This window comes from Larus michahellis, unplaced genomic scaffold, assembly GCF_964199755.1.
Source record: "Larus michahellis unplaced genomic scaffold, bLarMic1.1 SCAFFOLD_503, whole genome shotgun sequence".
Classification (NCBI taxonomy): Eukaryota; Metazoa; Chordata; class Aves; order Charadriiformes; family Laridae; genus Larus; species Larus michahellis.
In genome coordinates this window covers 142-24,773 of record NW_027435996.1, presented here as the reverse complement: position 1 = coordinate 24,773, position 24,632 = coordinate 142, and the positions used below count along the sequence as shown (strand labels likewise).

Here is a 24,632-nt window from a genome sequence, read left to right as displayed (position 1 = left end):
GGGCGCCGGCAGGATGATGTGCGAGGTGCTGCCCACCATCAGCGAGGACGCCCGGCGGGGCTCGGGCTGCCCGGAGGAGCCGGGGCTGGAGCAGCTGATGGTGCAGATGCTGCGGGAGCGGGAGCGGCTGCTGGAGACCCTGCGGGACACCCAGGAGGGTTTGGCCACCGCCCAGCTGCGCCTCCGCGACCTGGCCCACGAGAAGGACTCGCTCCAGCGGCAGCTCACCAGTGCCTTGCCCCAGGTGGGAGGGGCCTGAAGGGGCGGGGGGCGAGGGGGCGGGGCTTAAAGGGGAGGGGCTGGGGCGGGGAGGGGCAAGGGAGGGGGGGGGGGTGGGCAGGGTTAAGGGGGTGGGGCGGGGAGGGTAAAGGAAGGGGCGTGGTTTAGCTTGGTGGGGCGGGGAGGGGGCGTGGTTTATCAGGGGAGGGGCGTAAAGGGGTGTGGCTTGGAGGGGCGTGGCTTGGCCGGGGAGGAGCCTAAAGGTGTGCGGCTTGGGGGGGCGGGGCTTAAATGGGCGGGGCTGGGGTGGGAAGGGTCAAGGGAGGGGTGGGGGTGGGCAGGGTTCAGGGGATGGGGTGGGGAGATTAAGGGAGGGGGCGTGGTTTACGCGGGGAGGGGCGTAAAGGGGTGTGGCTTGGAGGGGGCGTGGCTTAAAGGGGCGGGGATGGAGTGGGGGGGTCAAAGGAGGGGTGGGGGTGGGCAGGGTTAAGGGGATGGGGCGGGGAGGGTAAAGGAAGGGGCGTGGTTTAGTTCGGTGGGGTGGGGAGGGGGCGTGGTTTATCCGAGAAGGGGCTTAGAGGGGTGTGGCTTGTGGGGGCGTGGCTTAAATGGGCGGGGCTGGGGTGGGAGGGGTCAAGGGAGGGGTGGGGGTGGGCAGGGTTCAGGGGGTGAGGCGGGGAGGGTAAAGGAAGGGGCGTGGCTTGGAGGGGGCGTGGCTTAAGGGGGGCGTGGTTTGGGGAGAAGCCTAAAGGGGTGTGGCTCGAGGGGGCGGGGCTTAAATGGGCGGGAGGGGGAGGGGCCAAGGGAGGGGGGTGGGGGGGTGGGTGGGGCCAGGGGAGAGGGTGGGGTGAGCAAAGTGGGGGCGGGGCTTAGTTGGGGGCGGGGCCAATGGAGAGCGTCCCCCCTGCCCCGTGTCCCCAGTGTCTCCGTGTCCCCCACGTCCCCGTGTCCCCCGTGTCCCCCCCCCTGTGCCCCATGTCCCCTCACGTCCCCAATGTCCCCCATGTCCTGGCGTCCCCCCGTGTCCCCAATGTCCCCCCACATCCCCATGTCCCCCGTGTCCCCCTGTGTCCCCATGTCCCCCCATGTCCCCCACATCCCCCTGTGCCCCATGTCCCCTCACGTCCCCAACGTCCCCCCATGTCCTGGTGTCCCCCCCTGTCCCCAATGTCCCCTCACATCCCCATGTCCCCCGTGTCCCCATGTCCCCCACATCCCCCTGTGCCCCATGTCCCCTCACGTCCCCAATGTCCCCCCGTGTCCTGCCATCCCCCCACGTCCCTCCCCATCCCCCATGTCCCCATCTGTCCCCCACGTCCCCGTGTCCCCCCTGTCCCACTACGTCCCCGACATCCTCCTGTGCCCCATGTCCCCTCATGTCCCCAACGTCCCCCCATGTCCTGACGCCCCCCCCGTGTCCCCTCATGTCCCCTAGTCCCCATGTATCCCCCATGTCCCCCATGTCCCCCCACGCCCCCACATCCTCCTGTGTCCCCCGTGTCCCACCACGTCCCCCGCTTCCCCCTGTGCCCATTGTCCCCCCATGTCCTGACATCCCCCCCGTGTCCCCCATGTCCCCCCTGTGCCACTGTGTCCCCCCGCGTCCCCTGACGTCCCCCGCTGTCCCCAGGAGTTCGCGGCGCTGACGAAGGAGCTCAACGTCTGCCGGGAGCAGCTGCTGGAGCGGGAGGAGGAGATCGCCGAGCTCAAGGCCGAGCGCAACAACACCCGGGTGAGGCCACCACCGCCCCGCGTCCCCCTGTCCCCATGGCCCCAGCTGCTGCCGGGGCACCTCCAGTGCCTGGTGTCAACCGCGTCCTGTCCCTGTCCCCGCTTCTGATGGAGAACCTCAAGCGTTTGAGGTCCTCCATGGCTCCATGTCCCCCGTGGCTCCATGTCCCCCATGTCCCCATGTCCTCCATGTCCCCATGTCCCAAGCTGCTGCTGGAGCACCTCAAGTGCCTCATGTCCCTGTGTCCCTGCTTCTGATGGAGAACCTCAAGAGCCTGATCTCCTCCATGGCTCCATGTCCCCATGTCCCCAGCTGATGCCGGAGCACCTCAAGTGCCTGATGCCCTCCATGTCCTTGTGTCCCAGCTTCTGATGGAGAATCTCAAGTGTCTGATGTCCCCCACAGCTCCATGTCCCCCATGTCCCCCATGTCCCCAGCTGCTGCTGGGGCACCTCAAGTGCCTGATGTCCTCCATGTCCCTGCGTCCCAGCTGCTGTTGGAGCACCTCAAGAGCCTGATGTCTTCCATGGCTCCGGGTCCCCCATAGCTCCATGTCCCCCATGTCCCCAGCTGCTGCTGGAGCACCTCAAGTGCCTCATGTCCCCGTGTCCCAGTTTCTGATGGAGAACCTCAAGAGCCTGATGTCCCCTTGTCCCCGTGTCTCTGCTTCTGATGGAGAACCTCAAGAGCCTGATCTCCTCCATGGCTCCACGTCCCCATGTCCCCAGCTGCTGCCGGAGCACCTCAAGTGCCTGGTGTCCCCATGTCCTTGTGTCCCAGCTTCTGATGGAGAACCTCAAGTGTCTGATGTCCCCCATGTCCCCCATGTCCCCCATGTCCCCCATGTCCCCAGCTGCTGCCGGAGCACCTCAAGTGCCTGGTGTCCCCATGTCCTTGTGTCCCAGCTTCTGATGGAGAACCTCAAGTGCCTGATGTCCCCCATGTCCCCCATGTCCCCAGCTGCTGCTGGAGCACCTGGAGTGCCTGGTGTCCCGCCACGAGCGCTCCCTGCGGATGACGGTGGTCAAGCGCCAGGCGCAGTCCCCCGCCGGTGTCTCCTCCGAGGTCGAGGTCCTCAAAGCCCTCAAGTCCCTCTTTGAGCACCACAAGGCCCTCGATGAGAAGGTGGGTGCTCTTGGGGGTCATGGGTGCTCTTCGTGGGGGGACAGGGGGGCTCTAGGGGGTCTCAGGGGGTTCCTGGGGTGACATGGTGGGACTTGGTGATACCCAAGGGTGTTTCAGGGGTCCCAGGACAGGTTCCAGGGTGACTCATGGGGACCTGGTGGTACCCAAGGGCATCTCAGGGGGCTTCCGGGGTGACCTGGGGGTCAAGGGGTCCCAGGGGGGTCCTGGTGGTCCCAGAGGGGATCTGGTGGTACTGAAGGAGATCTCAATGGGGCTCCGGGGGTGACCTGGTGGGACCTGGTGGTCCCGTGAGGGACCTGATGATGCCCAGAAGTGTCTCAGGGGGTTCTGGGGTGACCTGGTGGGACCTGGTGGTCCCAGGGGGGATCTCGTGCTCCCCGGGGAGGTCCCAGAGGTCCCAGGGGGCATCTGGGGGACCTGGTGGGACCTGGTGGTCCCATGAGGCACCTGGTGGTACCTAAACGTGTCTCAGAGGCCCCAGGTGGCTCAGGGGTGGCCTGGTGGGACCTGGTGGTCCCATGAGGCACCTGGTGGTGCCCAAGGGTGTCTCTGGCATCCAAGGGGGGCCTGGGGTGACCCAGGGCATTTGGGTGGTCCCATGGGACTTGAGGGACACCAAGAGTTGTTGGCGTCACCCAAGGGGGTCCTGGTGGGACTCAAGGGGGCCTGGGGACAGTGCAGGGGGGGGGGGTCCAGGGGGTTCAAGGAGGGGTTGTAGAGAACCTGGTGGACCCCCAAGGTGTCCTTGGACAATCCCGGTGGGTTTGGGGACCCTGGCGTGGTCCTGGGGGCACCCAAGGGTGCTGGGGAGCCGTGGGTCACCCCTGGTTGTCCCCAGCAGGTTCGGGAGCGGCTGCGGGTGGCTCTGGAGCGGGTGGCCGTCCTCGAGGAGGAGCTGGAGGTCTCCAACCAGGAGGTGGGTGACGCCGTGGGGCAGCTGATGCCGGAGGGTGGATGTCCCCATGATGAGCTGTCCCCATGGGCAGGTGTCCTCCTGGGATGGGTGTCCCCACGGAGGGATGTCCCCACGATGGGGTGTCCCCATGACGTGACGTCCCTATGGATGGCTGTCCCCATGACGTGATGTCCCCGTGACGAGGTGTCCCCATGACGTGATGTCCCCATGGGTGGATGTCCCCATGACGTGGTGTCCACATGACGTGGTGTCCCCATGACGAGATGTCCCCATGACGAGGTGTCCACATGACGTGGTGTCCCCATGACGAAATGTCCCCATGACGTGATGTCCCCATGACGAGGTGTCCCCATGACGAGGTGTCCCCATGGGTGGATGTCCCCATGACGAGGTGTCCCCATGACATGGTGTCCCCATGACGAGATGTCCCCATGACGAGGTGTCCCCATGGGTGGATGTCCCCATGACGAAATGTCACCATGACGTGATGTCCCCATGACGAGGTGTCCCCATGACGTGATGTCCCCATGGGTGGATGTCCCCATGACGTGATGTCCCCGTGACGAGGTGTCCCCATGACGTGATGTCACCATGACGTGAAGTCCCCATGACAAGGTGTCCCCATGACGTGGTGTCCCCATGGGTGGATGTCCCCATGACGTGATGTCCCCATGACGAGGTGTCCCCATGATGAGGTGTCCCCATGGGTGGATGTCCCCATGACATGATGTCCCCGTGACGAGGTGTCCCCATGACGTGATGTCACCATGACGTGAAGTCCCCATGACAAGGTGTCCCCATGACGTGGTGTCCCCATGGGTGGATGTCCCCATGACATGATGTCCCCGTGACGAGGTGTCCCCATGACGTGATGTCACCATGACGTGAAGTCCCCATGACGAGGTGTCCCCATGGGTGGATGTCCCCATGACGAAATGTCACCATGACGTGGTGTCCCCGTGACGAGGTGTCCCCATGACGTGATGTCACCATGACGTGAAGTCCCCATGACAAGGTGTCCCCATGACGTGGTGTCCCCATGGGTGGATGTCCCCATGACATGATGTCCCCGTGACGAGGTGTCCCCATGACGTGATGTCACCATGACGTGAAGTCCCCATGACGAGGTGTCCCCATGGGTGGATGTCCCCATGGCGAGGTGTCCCCATGACGAGGTGTCCCCATGGGTGGATGTCCCCATGACGAAATGTCACCATGACGTGGTGTCCCCATGACGAGGTGTCCCCATGACGTGATGTCCCCATGGGTGGATGTCCCCATGACGAGGTGTCCCCATGACGTGGTGTCCCCATGGGTGGATGTCCCCATGATGTGATGTCCCCATGACGAGGTGTCCCCATAACGAGGTGTCCCCATGGACAGTTGTCCCCATGACGTGATGTCCCTGTGGGGGGGTGTCCCCATGGATGTGTGTCCCCATGGGGGGAGGTGACGTCCCAGTGGGGGGTGTCGTGACGTCCCCGTGGGGGGGGTGACGTCCCTTGTCCCTCCGTCCCCCAGTCCCTGTCCCTGCGGGAGCAGCTCTCCCGGCGACGCTCCGGCCTGGAGGACGCGCCCAGTGACGGCGACACCCCGGTACGAGGGGTCAGAGGTCACGAGGGGGGTCACGGGGGGGGGGTCACGGAGGCGGGGTCAGAGGTCAGGGGTCAGAGGTCGCGCCTCTCTGCGTGGGTCAGGGCCATTGGGGTCGCGGTTGAGGGGTCAAGGTCGGTGTCAAGGGTCAGGGGTTGGGCTTCGGGTACTGGGGGTCAAGGTCGGGGTCATAGGGTCAGGGGTCAGAGGTCATGACCCCTGTGAGACAGCGATTAAAGGGGTGGGGGGGCTCGTTGTGTCGGGGGTGGGGTCAGGGGTCAGAGGTCAGGGTCAGGAGCAGGAGGTCAAGGGTCAGAGGTTAGAGGTCATGACCCCTACAAGGGGGGGGGCGGCGGATCATGGAGGGGGGGGTTGGGGTCAGGGGTCATGGTCGGGGGTCATGGGCCAGGGGGTCAAGGGTCAAGGGGTCAGAGGTCAGGGGGTCAGAGGTCACACCCCCATCAAGCCAGTGTCTGGGGGGGGGGGGGGGGGGGTGTGTGTGTCAGGGGTGGAGGGAGTCAAGGTCAGAGGTAAGGGTCAGGGGTCAGTTTTAGGGGGTCAAAGGTCATGGGTCAGAGGTCAGGGTCAGAACCAGGGGTCAAAGGTCAGGGGGTCAGAGGTCACACCCCCTATACTGCCTAAGTGGGGGGTGTGTGTGTGTGTGCGTGTGCACGCACCAGGGGTGGACGGCGTCAGGGTCAGGTTCAGGGGGTCAAAGGTCATGGGTCAGGGTTGGGACCAGGGGTCAAAGGTCAGGGGGTCAGAGGTCATGCCCTCTACAAGACCGTGCCGGGGGGGGGAAGGGGGGGGGGGGGTGGGGAGTGGGGGGAGGGGCGTGTGTTTGCCATGGGTGGAGGAGTCGGGGGGGGGTAGGGGTGACAGGTCAAGGGTGAGAGGTCAAAGGTCACAGGTCAAAGGTCACAGGTCAAAGGTCACAGGTCAAAGGTCACAGGTGCTCCCCTCCCCCCCCCCCGCAGGGCACCCCCGAGGGCCGGCGGCGCGAGGCGGAGCTGGAGGCCTCTCTGTGCCGGCAGCGGGCCATGGCGGCCCAGCAGCGGGAGCGAGTGGCCGCCCTGTGCCGGCAGCTGGGCCGCCTGCAGGAGGAGGCGGCCGGCGCCCAGCGGGAGCTGGCCCGGGCCCAGGAGGCCGGAGCCAAACTCCAGAGGGACCTCAAGGAGGTGAGGGGGGGGGGGCGGTCAGGGACATGGGGACCCCCAGACTGGGCAGGGGGCGGGGGGGGCTACCCCTAAACTGGGAAGGAGTAGGCCCAAACTGGGAGGGAGTAGCCCCAAAATGGGGGAAGCAGTCCCAAAGTGGGGGGGAACCCCTCCAAACTGGGAGGGAGTAGCCACAAACTGGGAAGGGCAGCCCCAATGTGGGAGGGAGTAGCCCCAGACTGGGAGGGAGTAGCCCCAAACTGGGAGGAAGTAGCCCCAAACTGGGGGCAGCAGTCCCAAACTGGGAGGGAACCCCTCCAAACTGGGAGGGAGTAGCCCCAAACTGGGAAGGGCAGCCCCAAACTGGGAGGGAGTAGCCCTAAACTGGTGGTAGCAGTCCCAAACTGGGAGGGAGCACTCCCAAACTGGGAAGGAGTAGCCCCAAACTGGGGGAAGCAGTCCCAAACTGGGAGGGAACCCCTCCAAACTGGGAGGGAGTAGCCCCAAACTGGGAAGGGCAGCCCCAAACTGGGAAGGGCAGCCCCAAACTGGGAGGGAGTAGCCCTAAACTGGTGGTAGCAGTCCCAAACTGGGAGGGAACAGTCCCAAACTGGGAGGGAGTAGCCCTAAACTGGTGGTAGCAGTCCCAAACTGGGAGGGAACCCCTCCAAACTGGGAGGGAGTAGCCCCAAACTGGGAAGGGCAGCCCCAAACTGGGAGGGAGTAGCCCTAAACTGGTGGTAGCAGTCCCAAACTGGGAGGGAGCAGTCCCAAACTGGGAAGGAGTAGCCCCAAACTGGGGGAAGCAGTCCCAAACTGGGAGGGAACCCCTCCAAACTGGGAGGGAGTAGCCCCAAACTGGGAAGGGCAGCCCCAAACTGGGAAGGGCAGCCCCAAACTGGGAGGGAGTAGCCCTAAACTGGTGGTAGCAGTCCCAAACTGGGAGGGAACCCCTCCAAACTGGGAGGGAGTAGCCCCAAACTGGGAAGGGCAGCCCCAAACTGGGAGGGAGTAGCCCTAAACTGGTGGTAGCAGTCCCAAACTGGGAGGGAGCAGTCCCAAACTGGGAAGGAGTAGCCCCAAACTGGGGGAAGCAGTCCCAAACTGGGAGGGAACCCCTCCAAACTGGGAGGGAGTAGCCCCAAACTGGGAAGGGCAGCCCCAAACTGGGAAGGGCAGCCCCAGACTGGGAGGGAGTAGCCCTAAACTGGTGGTAGCAGTCCCAAACTGGGAGGGAACCCCTCCAAACTGGGAGGGAGTAGCCCCAAACTGGGAAGGGCAGCCCCAAACTGGGAAGGGCAGCCCCAAACTGGGAGGGAGTAGCCCTAAACTGGTGGTAGCAGTCCCAAACTGGGAGGGAGTAGTCCCAAACTGGGAAGGAGTAGCCCCAAACTGGGGGAAGCAGTCCCAAACTGGGAGGAAACCCCTCCAAACTGGGAGGGAGTAGCCCCAAACTGGGAAGGGCAGCCCCAAACTGGGAAGGGCAGCCCCAAACTGGGAGGGAGTAGCCCTAAACTGGTGGTAGCAGTCCCAAACTGGGAGGGAACCCCTCCAAACTGGGAGGGAGTAGCCCCAAACTGGGAAGGGCAGCCCCAAACTGGGAGGGAGTAGCCCTAAACTGGTGGTAGCAGTCCCAAACTGGGAGGGAGCAGTCCCAAACTGGGAAGGAGTAGCCCCAAACTGGGGGAAGCAGTCCCAAACTGGGAGGGAACCCCTCCAAACTGGGAGGGAGTAGCCCCAAACTGGGAAGGGCAGCCCCAAACTGGGAGGGAGTAGCCCTAAACTGGTGGTAGCAGTCCCAAACTGGGAGGGAGCACTCCCAAACTGGGAAGGAGTAGCCCCAAACTGGGGGAAGCAGTCCCAAACTGGGAGGAAACCCCTCCAAACTGGGAGGGAGTAGACCCAAACTGGGAAGGGCAGCCCCAAACTGGGAAGGGCAGCCCCAAACTGGGAGGGAGTAGCCCTAAACTGGTGGTAGCAGTCCCAAACTGGGAGGGAACCCCTCCAAACTGGGAGGGAGTAGCCCCAAACTGGGAAGGGCAGCCCCAAACTGGGAGGGAGTAGCCCTAAACTGGTGGTAGCAGTCCCAAACTGGGAGGGAGCAGTCCCAAACTGGGAAGGAGTAGCCCCAAACTGGGGGAAGCAGTCCCAAACTGGGAGGGAACCCCTCCAAACTGGGAGGGAGTAGCCCCAAACTGGGAAGGGCAGCCCCTAACTGGGAGGGAGTAGCCCTAAACTGGTGGTAGCAGTCCCAAACTGGGAGGGAGCAGTCCCAAACTGGGAAGGAGTAGCCCCAAACTGGGGGAAGCAGTCCCAAACTGGGAGGAAACCCCTCCAAACTGGGAGGGAGTAGCCCCAAACTGGGAAGGGCAGCCCCAAACTGGGAAGGGCAGCCCCAAACTGGGAGGGAGTAGCCCTAAACTGGTGGTAGCAGTCCCAAACTGGGAGGGAACCCCTCCAAACTGGGAGGGAGTGGCCCCAAACTGGGAAGGGCAGCCCCAAGGTGGGAGGGAGTAGCCCCAGATTGGGAGGGAGTAGGCCCAAACTGGGAAGGAGTAGCCCCAAACTGGGGGAAGCAATCCCAAACTGGGAGGGAACCCCTCCAAACTGGGAGGGAGTAGCCCCAAACTGGGAAGGGCAGCCCCAAACTGGGAGGGAGTAGCCCTAAACTGGTGGTAGCAGTCCCAAACTGGGAGGGAGCAGTCCCAAACTGGGAAGGAGTAGCCCCAAACTGGGGGAAGCAGTCCCAAACTGGGAGGGAACCCCTCCAAACTGGGAAGGAGTAGCCCCAAACTGGGAAGGGCAGCCCCAAACTGGGAGGGAGTAGCCCTAAACTGGTGGTGGCAGTCCCAAACTGGGAAGGAGTAGCCCCAAACTGGGGGAAGCAGTCCCAAACTGGGAGGGAACCCCTCCAAACTGGGAGGGAGTAGCCCCAAACTGGGAAGGGCAGCCCCAAACTGGGAGGGAGTAGCCCTAAACTGGTGGTGGCAGTCCCAAACTGGGAGGGAACCCCTCCAAACTGGGAGGGAGTAGCCCCAAACTGGGAAGGGCAGCCCCAAACTGGGAGGGAGTAGCCCTAAACTGGTGGTAGCAGTCCCAAACTGGGAGGGAGCAGTCCCAAACTGGGAAGGAGTAGCCCCAAACTGGGGGAAGCAGTCCCAAACTGGGAGGGAACCCCTCCAAACTGGGAAGGAGTAGCCCCAAACTGGGAAGGGCAGCCCCAAACTGGGAAGGGCAGCCCCAAACTGGGAGGGAGTAGCCCTAAACTGGTGGTAGCAGTCCCAAACTGGGAGGGAACCCCTCCAAACTGGGAGGGAGTAGCCCCAAACTGGGGGAAGCAGTCCCAAACTGGGAGGGAACCCCTCCAAACTGGGAGGGAGCAGTCCCAAACTGGGAAGGAGTAGCCCCAAACTGGGGGATGCAGTCCCAAACTGGGAGGGAACCCCTCCAAACTGGGAGGGAGCAGTCCCAAACTGGGATGGAGCAGGCCCAAACTGGGAGGGAGTAGCCCTAAACTGGGACGGGGTAGCCCTAAACTGGGGGCAACCTCCCCCAAACTGGGAGGGAGCAGCTCCAAACTGGTCTCCCATCCCTGTCCCCATCCCCATGCCACCTCCATCCCTGTCCCCATGTCACCCCTGTCCCCATGCCACCCCTGTCCCCATCCCCATGCCACCTCCACCCCTGTCCCCATGCCACCCCTGTCCCCATCCCCATGACACCTCCACCCCTGTCCCCATGTCACCCCTGTCCCCAACCCCGCGCCGTCTCCATCCCCATGCCATCCCCCGTCCTTCCTGTCCCCACGCCACCCCTGTCCCCATCCCTGTCCCCACGCCATCCATGTCTCCATCCCCCCGTCTCCATGCCATCCCCTGTCCTCCCTGGTCCCCACGCCACCCCTGTCCCCATCCCCGTGCCATTCCCGTCCCCATCCCATCTCGGTCCCTGTCCCCACGCCATCCTTCTCACCACCCCCGTGCCATCTCCATCCCCATGCCGTCCCCATCCCTGTCCCCATGCCACCCCTGTCCCCATCCCCGTGCCGTCCCCATCCCATCTCTGTCCCTGTCCCCACACCATCCTTGTCCCCATCCTCATGCCATCCCTGTCCCCATCCCTACGCCACCTTTGTCCCCATGCCACCCCTGTCCCCATCCCCGTGCCACCTCCACCTCCATCCCCATGCCACACCCCTGTCCTCCATGTCCCCTGCCATCCCCATCCCCATGCCACCTCCGTCCCTGTCCCCACGCCACCCCTGTCCCCATCCCCGTGTGCCATTCCCATCCCCATCCCACCTCTGTCCCTGTCCCCACGCCATCCTTGTCCCCATCACTGTGCCATCTCCGTCCCCGTGCCATCTCCATCCCCGTCCCCGTCCCTGTCCCCACCCGTCCGGGTGCGGTGGGACGCTGGGGACAGGCACTGGCGCAGCGGGAGGACATGGAGGAACGAATCACCACCCTGGAGAAACGCTACCTGAGCGCCCAGCGCGAGGCCACCTCCCTCCACGACGCCAACGACCGCCTGGAGAACGAGCTGGCCAGCAAGGACTCGCTCTACCGCCAGGTGGGGGGGGACACGTCCCCGGGGCCCCCACCCCGGGACACCCACCTTGGGGCCACCACCCTGGGAACCCACCACCTTGGAACACCCACCTTGGGGCCACCACCCTGGGAACCCCACATTGGGGCCACCACCTTGGGAATCCCACCTTGGGGCCACCACCCCGGGACACCCACCTTGGGGCCACCACCCCGGGACATCCACCTTGGGGCCACCACACTGGGAATCCCACCTTGGGGTCACCACCTTGGGGCCACCACCCCAGGACACCCACCTTGGGGCCACCACCCTGGGAACCCCACACTGGGGCCACCACCTTGGGGCCACCACCCTGGGACACCCACCTTGGGGCCACCACCTTGGGGTCACCACCTTGGGGCCACCACCCCAGGACACCCACCTTGGGGCCACCACCCTGGGAACCCTACATTGGGGCCACCACCCCGGGACATCCACGTTGGGGCCACCACCTTGGGAATCCCACCTTGGGGTCACCACCTTGGGGCCACCACCCCAGGACACCCACCTTGGGGCCACCACCCTGGGAACCCCACACTGGGGCCACCACCTTGGGGCCACCACCCTGGGACACCCACCTTGGGGCCACCACCTTGGGGTCACCACCTTGGGGCCACCACCCCAGGACACCCACCTTGGGGCCACCACCCTGGGAACCCTACATTGGGGCCACCACCCCGGGACATCCACGTTGGGGCCACCACCTTGGGAATCCCACCTTGGGGTCACCACCTTGGGGCCACCACCCCAGGACACCCACCTTGGGGCCACCACCCTGGGAACCCTACATTGGGGCCACCACCCCGGGACATCCACCTTGGGGTCACCACCCTGGGAACCCCACATTGGGGCCACCACCTTGGGGCCACCACCCTGGGACACCCACCTTGGGGCCACCACCTTGGGAATCCCACCTTGGGGTCACCACCTTGGGGCCACCACCCCAGGACACCCACCTTGGGGTCACCACCCTGGGAACCCCACATTGGGGCCACCACCTTGGGGCCACCACCCTGGGACATCCACCTTGGGGCCACCACCCTGGGAACCCCACATTGGAGCCACCACCTTGGGGCCACCACCCTGGGACATCCATCTTGGGGCCACCACCCTGGGAACCCCACATTGGGGCCACCACCTTGCGGCCACCACCCCAGGACATCCACCTTGAGGCCACCACCCTGGGACACCCACCTTGGGGCCACCACCCTGGGAACCCCACACTGGGGCCACCACCTTGGGGCCACCACCCCGGGACATCCACCTTGCAGCCACCACCCTGGGACACCCACCTTGGGGCCACCACCTTGGAAACCCCACCTTGGAACACACAGTTTGGGGCCACCACCCTGGGACACTCACCTTGGGGCCACCACCACCCTGGGACACCCACCTTAGACCCAGCACCTGGGACCTTCACCCTGGGATCCCCTGTCCTACGGGGACGTCCCTGTCCCAAAGAGTTCCATGGGGTGATGTTCCCATGTCTCACGGTGATGTCCCTGTGCCAAAGAGCTCCATGGGGTGATGTCCCCATGACCCACATGATGTCCCTGTGGTGACGTCCCTGTTCCAAAGAACTCCATGGGGTGATGTCCCCATGACCCACATGATGTCCCCACACCACGGAGTGATGCCCCCGTGGTGGTGGGCTCGATGGGACAGCGCTCCTCCCTGGAGGATCTCCAGTGGGTGATGTCCTCCACCCCATGGCCATATCCCCCCTGCCATGGCCACGTTCCCCTCCTCCATGGCGTTGTCCCCTGCCCCACGGCGCTGTCCCTCGGCCCCACAGAGCGAGGAGAAGGGCCGGCAGCTTCAGGAATGGTTGGAGGACGCCAAGGCCAAGCTCCAGCAGACCCTGCAGAAAGCCGAGACCTTGCCCGAGATCGAAGCCCAGCTGGCTCAGAGGGTGGCAGCTCTCACCAAGGTGGGGGGCGAGGTCCTGGGGGGGGTTCTGGGGGGGGGGTTCTTCGGGGGTTCTTGGGGGTTTATGGGAGGCTATGGGGCACTGCAGTCCTCACCAAGGTGGGGGGAGGATCTGGGGAGGGTTCTGGGGGTCCTGAAGGGGTCTTGAGGGGGTCCTGAGGGGGTCCTGGAGGGTTCTGGGGGGATCTAGGGGTCCTGGAGGAGTCCTGGAGCGTTCTTAGGGGGTTGTGGGTGGTTTATGGGGGGCTGTGGGGCACTGCAGTCCTCACCAAGGTTGGGTGGAGGATCTGGGGAGGGTTCTGGGGGTCCTGAAGGGGTCCTGGGGGGTCTTGAGGGGGTCCTGGAGGGGCTATGGGGAGGTTTATGGGGGGCTGTGGGGCACTGCAGTCCTCACCAAGGTTGGGTGGAGGATCTGGGGAGGGTTCTGGGGGTCCTGAAGGGGTCCTGGATGGTTCTGGGGGGGACGTGGGGTGTTCTGGGGGGGGTTCTGGGAGGTGTAGAGGAGGGATCCATCCCCACGTCCTCATGGGTCCCCATGTCCCCATTGGTCTTGATGTCCCCACCCATCCCCACGTTCCCGTCCGTCCCCGTGTCCCTGTTGGTCCCCATGTCCCCGTCCATCCCCATGTCTTCATGGGTCCACATCCATCCCCATGTCCCCCCATGTCCCCATGTCCCTGTTGGTCCCCAATGTTCCCGATCCATCCCCATGTCCATGTTGGTCCCCATGTCCCCAATCCATCCCCATGTCCCTGTTGGTCCCCATGTCCCTGTTGGTCCCCATGTCCCCATCCATCCCCGTGTCCCCATGTCCCCATCCATCCCCATGTTCCCAATCCATCCCCATGTCCATGTTGGTCCCCGTGTCCCTATTGGTCCCCGTGTCCCCTTTGGTCCCTGTGTCCCCATCCATCCCCGTGTCCCCGTGTCCCCAATCCATCCCCATGTCCCCGTTGGTCCCCATGTCCCCATCCATCCCCATGTCCCTGTTGGTCCTCATGTCCCCATCCATCCCCATGTCCATGTTGGTCCTCATGTCCCCATCCATCCCCATGTCCCCCCATGTCCCCAATCCATCCCCATGTCCATGTTGGTCCTCATGTCCCCATCCATCCCCATGTCCCCCCATGTCCCCAATCCATCCCCATGTCCCCATCCATCCCCATGTCCCTGTTGGTCCTCATGTCCCCATCCATCCCCATGTCCCCCCATGTCCCCAATCCATCCCCATGTCCATGTTGGTCCTCATGTCCCCATCCATCCCCATGTCCCCATGTCCCCAATCCATCCCCATGTCCCCATCCATCCCCATGTCCCCATGTCCCCAATCCATCCCCATGTCCCCAATCCATCCCCATGTCCATGTTGGTCCCCATGTCCCCAATCCATCCCCATGTCCCTGTTGGTCCCCATGTCCCCATCCATCCCCATGTTCCCAATCCATCCCCATGTCCATGTTGGTCCCCATGTCCCCATCGGTCCCCATGTCCCCATGTCCCCAATCCATCCCCATGTCCATGTTGGTCCCCATGTCCCCAATCCATCCCCATGTCCCTGTTGGTTCCCATGTCCCCATCCATCCCCGTGTCCCCATGTCCCCATCCATCCCCATGTTCCCAATCCATCCCCATGTCCATGTTGGTCCCCATGTCCCTATTGGTCCCCGTGTCCCCATTGGTCCCAATGTCCCCATCCATCCCCATGTCCCCCCATGTCCCCAATCCATCCCCATGTCCCTGTTGGTCCTCATGTCCCCATCCATCCCCATGTCCCCCCATGTCCCCAATCCATCCCCATGTCCCCATCCATCCCCATGTCCCCATGTCCCCAATCCATCCCCATGTCCCCATCCATCCCCATGTCCCCATGTCCCCAATCCATCCCCATGTCCCCAATCCATCCCCATGTCCATGTTGGTCCCCATGTCCCCAATCCATCCCCATGTCCCTGTTGGTCCCCATGTCCCCATCCATCCCCATGTCCCCATGTCCCCATCCATCCCCATGTTCCCAATCCATCCCGATGTCCATGTTGGTCCCCATGTCCCCATCGGTCCCCATGTCCCCATGTCCCCATCCATCCCCATGTTCCCAATCCATCCCCATGTCCCTGTTGGTCCCCATGTCCCTGTTGGTCCCCATGTCCCCATCCATCCCCATGTCCCCATGTCCCCATCCATCCCCATGTTCCCAATCCATCCCCATGTCCATGTTGGTCCCCATGTCCCTATTGGTCCCCGTGTCCCCATTGGTCCCCATGTCCCCATCCATCCCCATGTCCCCATCCATCCCCATGTCCCTGTTGGTCCTCATGTCCCCATCCATCCCCATGTCCCCATGTCCCCAATCCATCCCCATGTCCCCATCCATCCCCATGTCCCCATGTCCCCAATCCATCCCCATGTCCCCAATCCATCCCCATGTCCATGTTGGTCCCCATGTCCCCAATCCATCCCCATGTCCCTGTTGGTCCCCATGTCCCCATCCATCCCCGTGTCCCCATGTCCCCATCCATCCCCATGTTCCCAATCCATCCCCGTGTCCATGTTGGTCCCCGTGTCCCTATTGGTCCCCGTGTCCCCATTGGTCCCCATGTCCCCATCCATCCCCACGTCCCCCCATGTCCACAATCCATCCCCATGTCCCCGTTGGTCCCCATGTCCCCATCCATCCCCATGTCCCTGTTGGTCCTCATGTCCCCACCCATCCCCATGTCCCCCCATGTCCCCAATCCATCCCCATGTCCCTGTTGGTCCTCATGTCCACATCCATCCCCATGTCCCCCCATGTCCCCAATCCATCCCCATGTCCCCATCCATCCCCATGTCCCCATGTCCCCAATCCATCCCCATGTTCCCAATCCATCCCCATGTCCATGTTGGTCCCCATGTCCCCAATCCATCCCCATGTTCCCAATCCATCCCCATGTCCATGTTGGTCCCCATGTCCCCAATCCATCCCCATGTCCATGTTGGTCCCCATGTCCCCAATCCATCCCCATGTCCCTGTTGGTCCCCATGTCCCCATCCATCCCCGTGTCCCCATGTCCCCATCCATCCCCATGTTCCCAATCCATCCCCATGTCCATGTTGGTCCCCGTGTCCCTATTGGTCCCCGTGTCCCCATTGGTCCCAATGTCCCCATCCATCCCCACGTCCCCCCATGTCCCCAATCCATCCCCATGTCCCTGTTGGTCCTCATGTCCCCATCCATCCCCATGTCCCCCCATGTCCCCAATCCATCCCCATGTCCATGTTGGTCCTCATGTCCCCATCCATCCCCATGTCCCCATGTCCCCAATCCATCCCCATGTCCCCATCCATCCCCATGTCCCCATGTCCCCAATCCATCCCCATGTCCCCAATCCATCCCCATGTCCATGTTGGTCCTCATGTCCCCATCCATCCCCATGTCCCCATGTCCCCATCCATCCCCATGTTCCCAATCCATCCCCATGTCCATGTTGGTCCCCATGTCCCCAATCCATCCCCATGTCCCTGTTGGTCCCCATGTCCCCATCCATCCCCGTGTCCCCATGTCCCCATCCATCCCCATGTTCCCAATCCATCCCCATGTCCATGTTGGTCCCCGTGTCCCTATTGGTCCCCGTGTCCCCATTGGTCCCCATGTCCCCATCCATCCCCACGTCCCCCCATGTCTGCAATCCATCCCCATGTCCCTGTTGGTCCCCATGTCCCCATCCATCCCCATGTCCCCCCATGTCCCCAATCCATCCCCATGTCCATGTTGGTCCTCATGTCCCCATCCATCCCCATGTCCCCATGTCCCCAATCCATCCCCATGTCCCCATCCATCCCCATGTCCCCATGTCCCCAATCCATCCCCATGTCCCCAATCCATCCCCATGTCCATGTTGGTCCCCATGTCCCCAATCCATCCCCATGTCCCTGTTGGTTCCCATGTCCCCATCCATCCCCGTGTCCCCATGTCCCCATCCATCCCCATGTTCCCAATCCATCCCCATGTCCATGTTGGTCCCCGTGTCCCTATTGGTCCCCGTGTCCCCATTGGTCCCCATGTCCCCATCCATCCCCACGTCCCCCCATGTCTGCAATCCATCCCCATGTCCCTGTTGGTCCCCATGTCCCCATCCATCCCCGTGTCCCCATGTCCCCATCCATCCCCATGTCCCTGTTGGTCCTCATGTCCCCATCCATCCCCATGTCCCCATGTCCCCAATCCATCCCCATGTCCCTGTTGGTCCCCGTGTCCCCGTTGGTCCCCCTGTCCTCATCCATGCCCACGTCCCCCCATGTCCCCGTGTCCCCAGGCCGAGGAGCGCCACGGGAACTTTGAGGAGCGCCTACGGCAGCTGGAGGCCCAACTGCAGGAGAAGAACCAGGAGCTGCAGCGGGTGAGAGATGGGACCCCCAACTGGGGGGCTGGGGGGGGTGGGGGGGGGTTCCTGGTGTTTTGGGGGGTGTCCCTGGGAACTGGGGGTGCCCTTGGGGTCTGGGGGTCCCTGCAAACTGAGAGTCCCTGGGGATTTTGGGGGGGGGTGGGAGTGGGGGGGTGGTTTTAGGGTGCTCAGGTTGGTGCCTGGGGGGGGTCTAGGAGTCCCGGAGGGGGGGGCTGGGGGGGGTTATGGGAGGTTTTGGGATGGGGGGGGCATTGAGGGGTTCGATGGGGTCACTGGGGAGCTTGGGTGGTGCTTGAGGGGTTTGGGGGTCCTGGGGGGGTCTTGGAGGGGGTGTATGGGGGGACTGGGGGTCCCGGGGGGCTTGGGGGGGGTATGGAGGGGCTGGGGGGGGGTGTATGAGGGGTTTGGGGGTCCCGGGGGGCTTGGGGGGGGTATGGAGGGGCTGGGGGGGGGTGTATGAGGGGTTTGGGGGTCCCGGGGGACTTGGGGGGGGTATGGAGGGGCTTGGGGGGGTGTATGAGGGGTTGGGGGTCCCGGGGGCTTGGGGAGGGTATGGAGGGGCTGGGGGGGGGTGTATGAGGGGTTTGGGGGTCCCGGGGGGCTTGGGGAGGGTATGGAGGGGCTGGGGGGGGTGTATGAGGGGTTTGGGGTCCCGGGGGCTTGGGGGGGGTATGGAGGGGCTGGGGGGGGTGTATGAGGGGTTTGGGGGTCCCGGGGGGCTTGGGGGGGGTATGGAGGGGCTGGGGGGGGTGTATGAGGGGTTTGGGGGTCCCGGGAGGCTTGGGGGGGGTATGGAGGGGCTGGGGGGGGTGTATGAGGGGTTTGGGGGTCCCGGGGGGCTTGGGGGGGGTATGAAGGGGCTTGGGGGGGTGTATGAGGGGTTTGGGGGTCCCGGGGGGCTTGGGGGGGGTATGGGGGGCTGGGGGGGGTGTATGAGGGGTTTGGGGGTCCCGGGGGGCTTGGGGGGGATATGGAGGGGCTGGGGGGGGTGTATGAGGGGTTTGGGGGTCCCGGGGGGCTGGGGGGGGTGTATGGGGGGTGCATGGAGGGGGATGCAGGGGGGGTTAGGTGTGCAGGGGGGCCCATTGAGGGGGTGCAGGGGGCTTTTGGGGTGCAGGGGGGGGTCATTGGGGAACTTGGGGGGGGGGGTTATTGGGGGAAGGTCCTGAATGTTTTGGGGGGGGGGGGGTCACTGGGGTGGCGTGGGGGATATTTTGGGGTGCAGAAGGGTCTGCGAGGAGCTCACGGCGGGGGGTGGGGGGGAGACAGAAGGGGGTTGTGCTCCTCGGTGAGGGGGGGGGAAGGTGCTGGTGTTGGGGGGGGGTGGGGGTGGTGTCAGTGGCCCCCCCCCCTTGATGATGTCCCCCCCAGGCTCGGCAGCGGGAGAAGATGAACGACGAGCACAACAAGCGGCTGTCGGAGACCGTCGACCGGCTGCTCTGCGAGTCCAACGAGCGGCTCCAGCTGCACCTCAAGGAGAGGATGGGGGCTCTGGAGGAGAAGGTTGGGGGGGGGGGGAGGGTTGGAGGGGCCTGGGGGGGGCCCTGGGGGCTCCTGGAGGGTCCTGGGGGGCCTGGAATGGTCCTGGAGGAGAAGATGGGGGGGTTGGAGGGGTCTGGGGGGGGCCCTGGGGGCTCCTGGAGGGGTCCTGGGGGGCATGGAATGGTCCTGGAGGAGAAGATGGGGGGGTTGGAGGGGTCTGGGGGGGGCCCTGGGGGCTCCTGGAGGGGTCCTGGGGGGCATGGAATGGTCCTGGAGGAGAAGATGGGGGGGTTTGGAGGGGTCTGGGGGGGGCCCTGGGGGCTCCTGGAGGGGTCCTGGGGGGCATGGAATGGTCCTGGAGGAGAAGATGGGGGGGTTGGAGGGGTCTGGGGGGGGCCCTGGGGGCTCCTGCAGGGGTCCTGGGGGCCTGGAATGGTCCTGGAGGAGATGGGGAGGGGTCTGGGGGGGGGGAGTCCTTGCGGGGGGGTCCTGAGGGGGTTTTGGGTGGTCCTGAGGGGTCCAGGGAGGGGTCTGGAATGGTCCTGGAGGAGAAGATGGGGGGGTTGGAGGGGTCTGGGGGGGGCCCTGGGGTCTCCTGGAGGGGTCCTGGGGGGCATGGAATGGTCCTGGAGGAGAAGATGGGGGGTTGGAGGGGCCTGGGGGGGGCCCTGGGGGCTCCTGGAGGGGTCCTGGGGGGCCTGGAATGGTCCTGGAGGAGAAGATGGGGGGGTTGGAGGGGTCTGGGGGGGGCCCTGGGGGCTCCTGGAGGGGTCTGGGGGGCCTGGAATGGTCCTGGAGGAGATGGGGAGGGGTCTGGGGGGGGGGAGTCCTTGCGGGGGGGTCCTGAGGGGTCTTGGGTGGTCCTGAGGGGGTCCTGGAGGGGTCTGGAATGGTCCTGGAGGAGAAGATGGGGGGGTTGGAGGGGTCTGGGTGGGTCCTGGGGGGTCCAGGGGGGCATGGAATGGTCCTGGAGGAGAAGACGGGGGGTTTGGAGGGGTCTGGGGGGGGCCCTGGGGGCTCCTGGAGGGGTCCTGGGGGGCATGGAATGGTCCTGGAGGAGAAGATGGGGGGGTTAGAGGGGTCTGGGGGGGCCCTGGGGCTCCTGGAGGGGTCCTGGGGGCATGGAATGGTCCTGGAGGAGAAGATGGGGGGATTGGAGGGGTCTGGGGGGGCCCTGGGGGCTCCTGGAGGGGTCCTGGGGGCCTGGAATGGTCCTGGAGGAGAAGATGGGGGGTTTGGAGGGGTCTGGGGGGGGCCCTGGGGGCTCCTGGAGGGGTCCTGGGGGGCATGGAATGGTCCTGGAGGAGAAGATGGGGGGTTGGAGGGGTCTGGGGGGGCCCTGGGGGCTCCTGGAGGGGTCCTGGGGGGCCTGGAATGGTCCTGGAGGAGAAGATGGGGGGGTTGGAGGGGTCTGGGGGGGTCCGGGGGGATCCTGGAGGGTCTGGAATGGTCCTGGAGGAGAAGGGGGGGGGTCTGGGGGGGTCTTGGGGGGGGGGGGGGGTCTGTTGGTTCTGGAGAGCCAATTTTTGGGGGGGGGGGTCTGTAGGAGAAGGCAGGGGGCTGGGGGTTCTGGGGGGGGGGGGGGGGGGGGCTGTATTTTTCCGGGGGTCCCCCATCCCATGGGGGCCCCCCCACCCCCTAACACACACACAAACCCCCCCAACGCCCCCCCCCCGCTGCCCCCCCCCCAGAATTCGCTGAGTGAAGAAATCGCCAACATGAAGAAGCTGCAGGACGAGCTGCTCCTCAACAAGGTCTGGGGGAGGGGGGACCCTGGGGGGAGCCGGGGGGGGGTGGTGGGAAAGGGGGGGGGGGTCCCCCAACATTAACACCCCCCCCCCAAACCCCCCCCAAAAAAAATATCCCCCCCCCCACCAGGAGCAGCTCCTGGCGGAGATGGAGCGGATGCAGCTGGAGCTCGACCAGCTCCGGGGACGCCCCGTATCCTCCTACTCCAGGTACCCCCCCCGGGAACCCCCCATGACCCCCCCCCCCCGAACCCCCCGGGACCCCTTTTACCCCCCCGCCCTTTGCCCCCCACTCTCCTCCTGCCCCCAAACCCCATGGGAACACCCCTACTGCCCTGGGGGCTCCTCTAAACACACACCCCCCATTGCCTTGAGGACCCCCCCACTACCCCAAGACCCCCCCATCGCCCCCTAATTACCCAAGAACCCCCCCCAGGACCCCCCCAGAACCCCCCCATTGCCTTGGGGACCCCCACTACCCCAAGACCCCCCCCGTCACCCCCTAATGACCCAAGAACCCCCCCCAGGACCCCCCCAGAACCCCCCCAGCACCCCCCCCATTGCCTTGGGGACCCCCCACTACCCCAAGACCCCCCCATCGCCCCTAATTACCCAAGAACCCCCCCAGGACCCCCCCAGAACCCCCCCAGCACCCCCCCCATTGCCTTGGGGACCCCCCACTACCCCAAGACCCCCCATCGCCCCCTAATTACCCAAGAACCCCCCCCAGGACCCCCCCAGAACCCCCCAGCACCCCCCCCATTGCCTTGGGGACCCCCCACTACCCCAAGACCCCCCCATCGCCCCCTAATGACCCAAGAACCCCCCCCAGGACCCCCCCAGAACCCCCCCAGCACCCCCCCCATTGCCTTGGGGACCCCCCACTACCCCAAGACCCCCCATCGCCCCCTAATTATCCAAGAACCCCCCCCAGGACCCCCCCAGAACCCCCCCAGCACCCCCCCCATTGCCTTGGGGACCCCCCACTACCCCAAGACCCCCCCATCGCCCCCTAATTATCCAAGGACACCCCCCCCCCAGGACCCCCCCAGAACCCCCCCAATTACCCCAGGACCCCCCTCAGTCTCCTGGGGACCCCCCCTCACTACCCCCAGCACCCCTCAACCCCCCCCCAGATCTTCTCCCCCCCCAGCCCTCCCTGATCTCTCTCTGGGGGGCCGGGGGGGACGTGCCCCCCCATCTCGTGCCCCCCCGGCCCCCCAGGTCCCTGCCGGGCAGTGCCCTGGAGCTGAGGTACCCCCAAACCCCCGTCGGGGGGGCTCCCCTGGACCCCTACACCCCCGGTGCCCCCCCCCGCAGGACCCGTAAGGGACGCTGGGCTCCCCCCAAGGAGGACGCTGCAAGGTGGGGAGTCTGGCGGGGGGGCGTCTGGGGGGGACTTTGGGGGGACTTGGGGGGGCTGGGGGGGGGACTTTGAGGGCCTGGGGGGGACTATGGGGGGCTGGGGGGCTGGGGGCGGGACCTTGAGGAACTGGGGGGGGCTTGGGGGGGCTTGGGGGGCCCGGGGTGGGAGCTGGGGGTCTGAAAGGGGGGACTTTGAGGGGTTGGGGGGGGACTTTGGGGGTACTTGGGGGCTGGGGGGGGGACTTGAGGGCCTGGGGGGGACTTTGCGGGGCTGGGGGGCTGGGGGCGGGACTTTGAGGAACTGGGGGGGGGCTTGGGGGGGCTTGGGGGGCCCGGGGTGGGAGATGGGGGTCTGAAGGGGGGACTTTGGGGGGACTTAGGGGGCTGGGGGGGGGGACTTTGAGGGGCTGGGGGGGAATTTGAGGGGACTTGGGGGGCTGGGGTGGGAGGTGGGGGGCTGAGGGGGGGACCTTGAGGGGTTGGGGGGCTGAGGGGGGGACATTCGGGGGGGCTGCGGGGGGGTCCGGGTGTCCCTTTGTCCCCGCGGGGTCCCTGTGGCTGCGTGTCCCTGCTGGCGCCGTGCGCTGACCCCAGCCCCGGCCCTGTCCTTGTTGCCTTCCTCATCCTCATCCTCATCCCATCCTCATCTTCATCCCATCCGCATCCCCATCCTCATCTTCATCCCATCCGCATCCCCATCCTCATCTTCATCCCATCTCATCCTATTCCCTATCCCAATCCCCCCATCCCATCCCACCCCATCCATCCTCATCCTCATCCAATCCTCATCTCATCCCATCCCCATCCTCATCTTCATCCCATCCCCATCCCCATCCTCATCCCACCCCATCCCATCCCATCCTTATCCTCATCCCATCCCATCCTCATCCTCATCCTCATCTTCATCCCATCCCATCCTCATCCTCATCCTCATCCCATGCCATCCCATCCTCATCCTCACCCTCATCCCATCCCCATCCTCATCTTCATCCCATCCCATCCCATCCTCATCCTCATCCTCATCTCATCCTGTCCCATCCCTATCCTCATCCATCCCATCCCATCCTCATCCTCATCCCATCCCATCCCATCCCCATCCCCATCCTCATCTTCATCCCATCCCCATCCCCATCCTCATCCTCATCCCATGCTATCCCATCCCATCCCATCCTCATCCTCATCCTCATCTCATCCCATCCCATCCCCATCCCCATCCCCATCCTCGTCTTCATCCCATCCCTATCCCCATCCCATCACCATCCCCTCCCCTCCCTCCCATCCCATCCCCATCCTCATCCTCATCCCATCCCATCCCATCCCATCCCATCCCATCCCCATCCTCATCCTCATCCTCATCCTCATCCTCATCCCATCCCATCCCATCCCATCCCATCCCATCCCATCCCATTCCATCCCATCCCCATCCTCATCCTCATCCTCATCCTCATCCCATCCCATCCCATCCCATCCCATCCCATCCCCATCCCCATCCTCATCCTCATCCTCATCCTCATCCCATCCCATCCCATCCCATCCCATCCCCATCCCCATCCCCTTCCTCATCCTCATCCTCATCCTCATCCCATCCCATCCCATCCCATCCCCATCCCCTTCCTCATCCTCATCTTCATCTTCATCCCATCCCCATCCCCATCCCCTTCCTCATCCTCATCCTCATCCTCATCCCATCCCATCCCATCCCATCCCATCCCCATCCTCATCCTCATCCTCATCCCATCCCATCCCATCCCATCCCATCCCATCCCATCCCATCCCATCCCATCCCCATCCCCATCCTCATCCTCATCCTCATCCCATCCCATCCCATCCCATCCCATCCCATCCCCTTCCTCATCCTCATCTTCATCTTCATCCCATCCCCTCCCATCCCCATCCTCATCCTCATCCCCACCCCCCAATTCCCGTCCCCTCCCCGTGCCGCTTCCCCGCCAGGCCCCGGATTGGGAGCGGGGGGGGCGCCCCCGGAGGGCCCCCCCGAGGGCTCTGACGAGGAGGAGCGGGAGGGCGCGGGGGGGCCCGGGGAGCTGCTCTCCCCAGCGGGCAGACGGACGTGCAGACGCTGGCCTTCATGCTGCAGGAACAGCTGGAGGCCATCAACAAGGAGATCAAGTCAGTCCCCCGGGGGGGCCCCCAGACCCCAGGGATCCCCCCCCTCCCCAAAAATCCCGGGAATCCTCCCCAAACCCCAGGGATTCCCCTCCAGGGACCTCCAGACCCCAGGGATCCCCGGCCCCAACCCAAAAATCCCAGGGATCCACCCCAAACCCAGGGATTCCCCTCCAGGGACCCCCAAATCCCAGGGACCCCCCCCCCCAAATCCCAGGGATCCTCCCCAAATCCCAGGGATTCCCCTCCAG

At 64.9% G+C, this 24,632-nt stretch overlaps 1 protein-coding gene across 1 annotated transcript; it reads left to right on the top strand.

Annotated features, from left to right (window-relative positions):
- On the top strand, positions 1-24,384 carry LOC141736846 (liprin-alpha-3-like; the record flags this gene model as incomplete). The annotated part of the gene is made up of 14 exons (XM_074571470.1): positions 1-244; positions 1,850-1,951; positions 2,912-3,076; positions 3,939-4,013; positions 5,535-5,609; positions 6,584-6,784; positions 11,189-11,335; positions 13,146-13,280; positions 17,570-17,653; positions 19,031-19,162; positions 20,833-20,895; positions 21,020-21,099; positions 22,114-22,254; positions 24,313-24,384. Coding segments are annotated over exons 1-14 (1,703 nt in total), but the record flags the coding sequence as incomplete, so codon positions are not given.
- Positions 24,385-24,632: the final 248 nt, after the last annotated feature.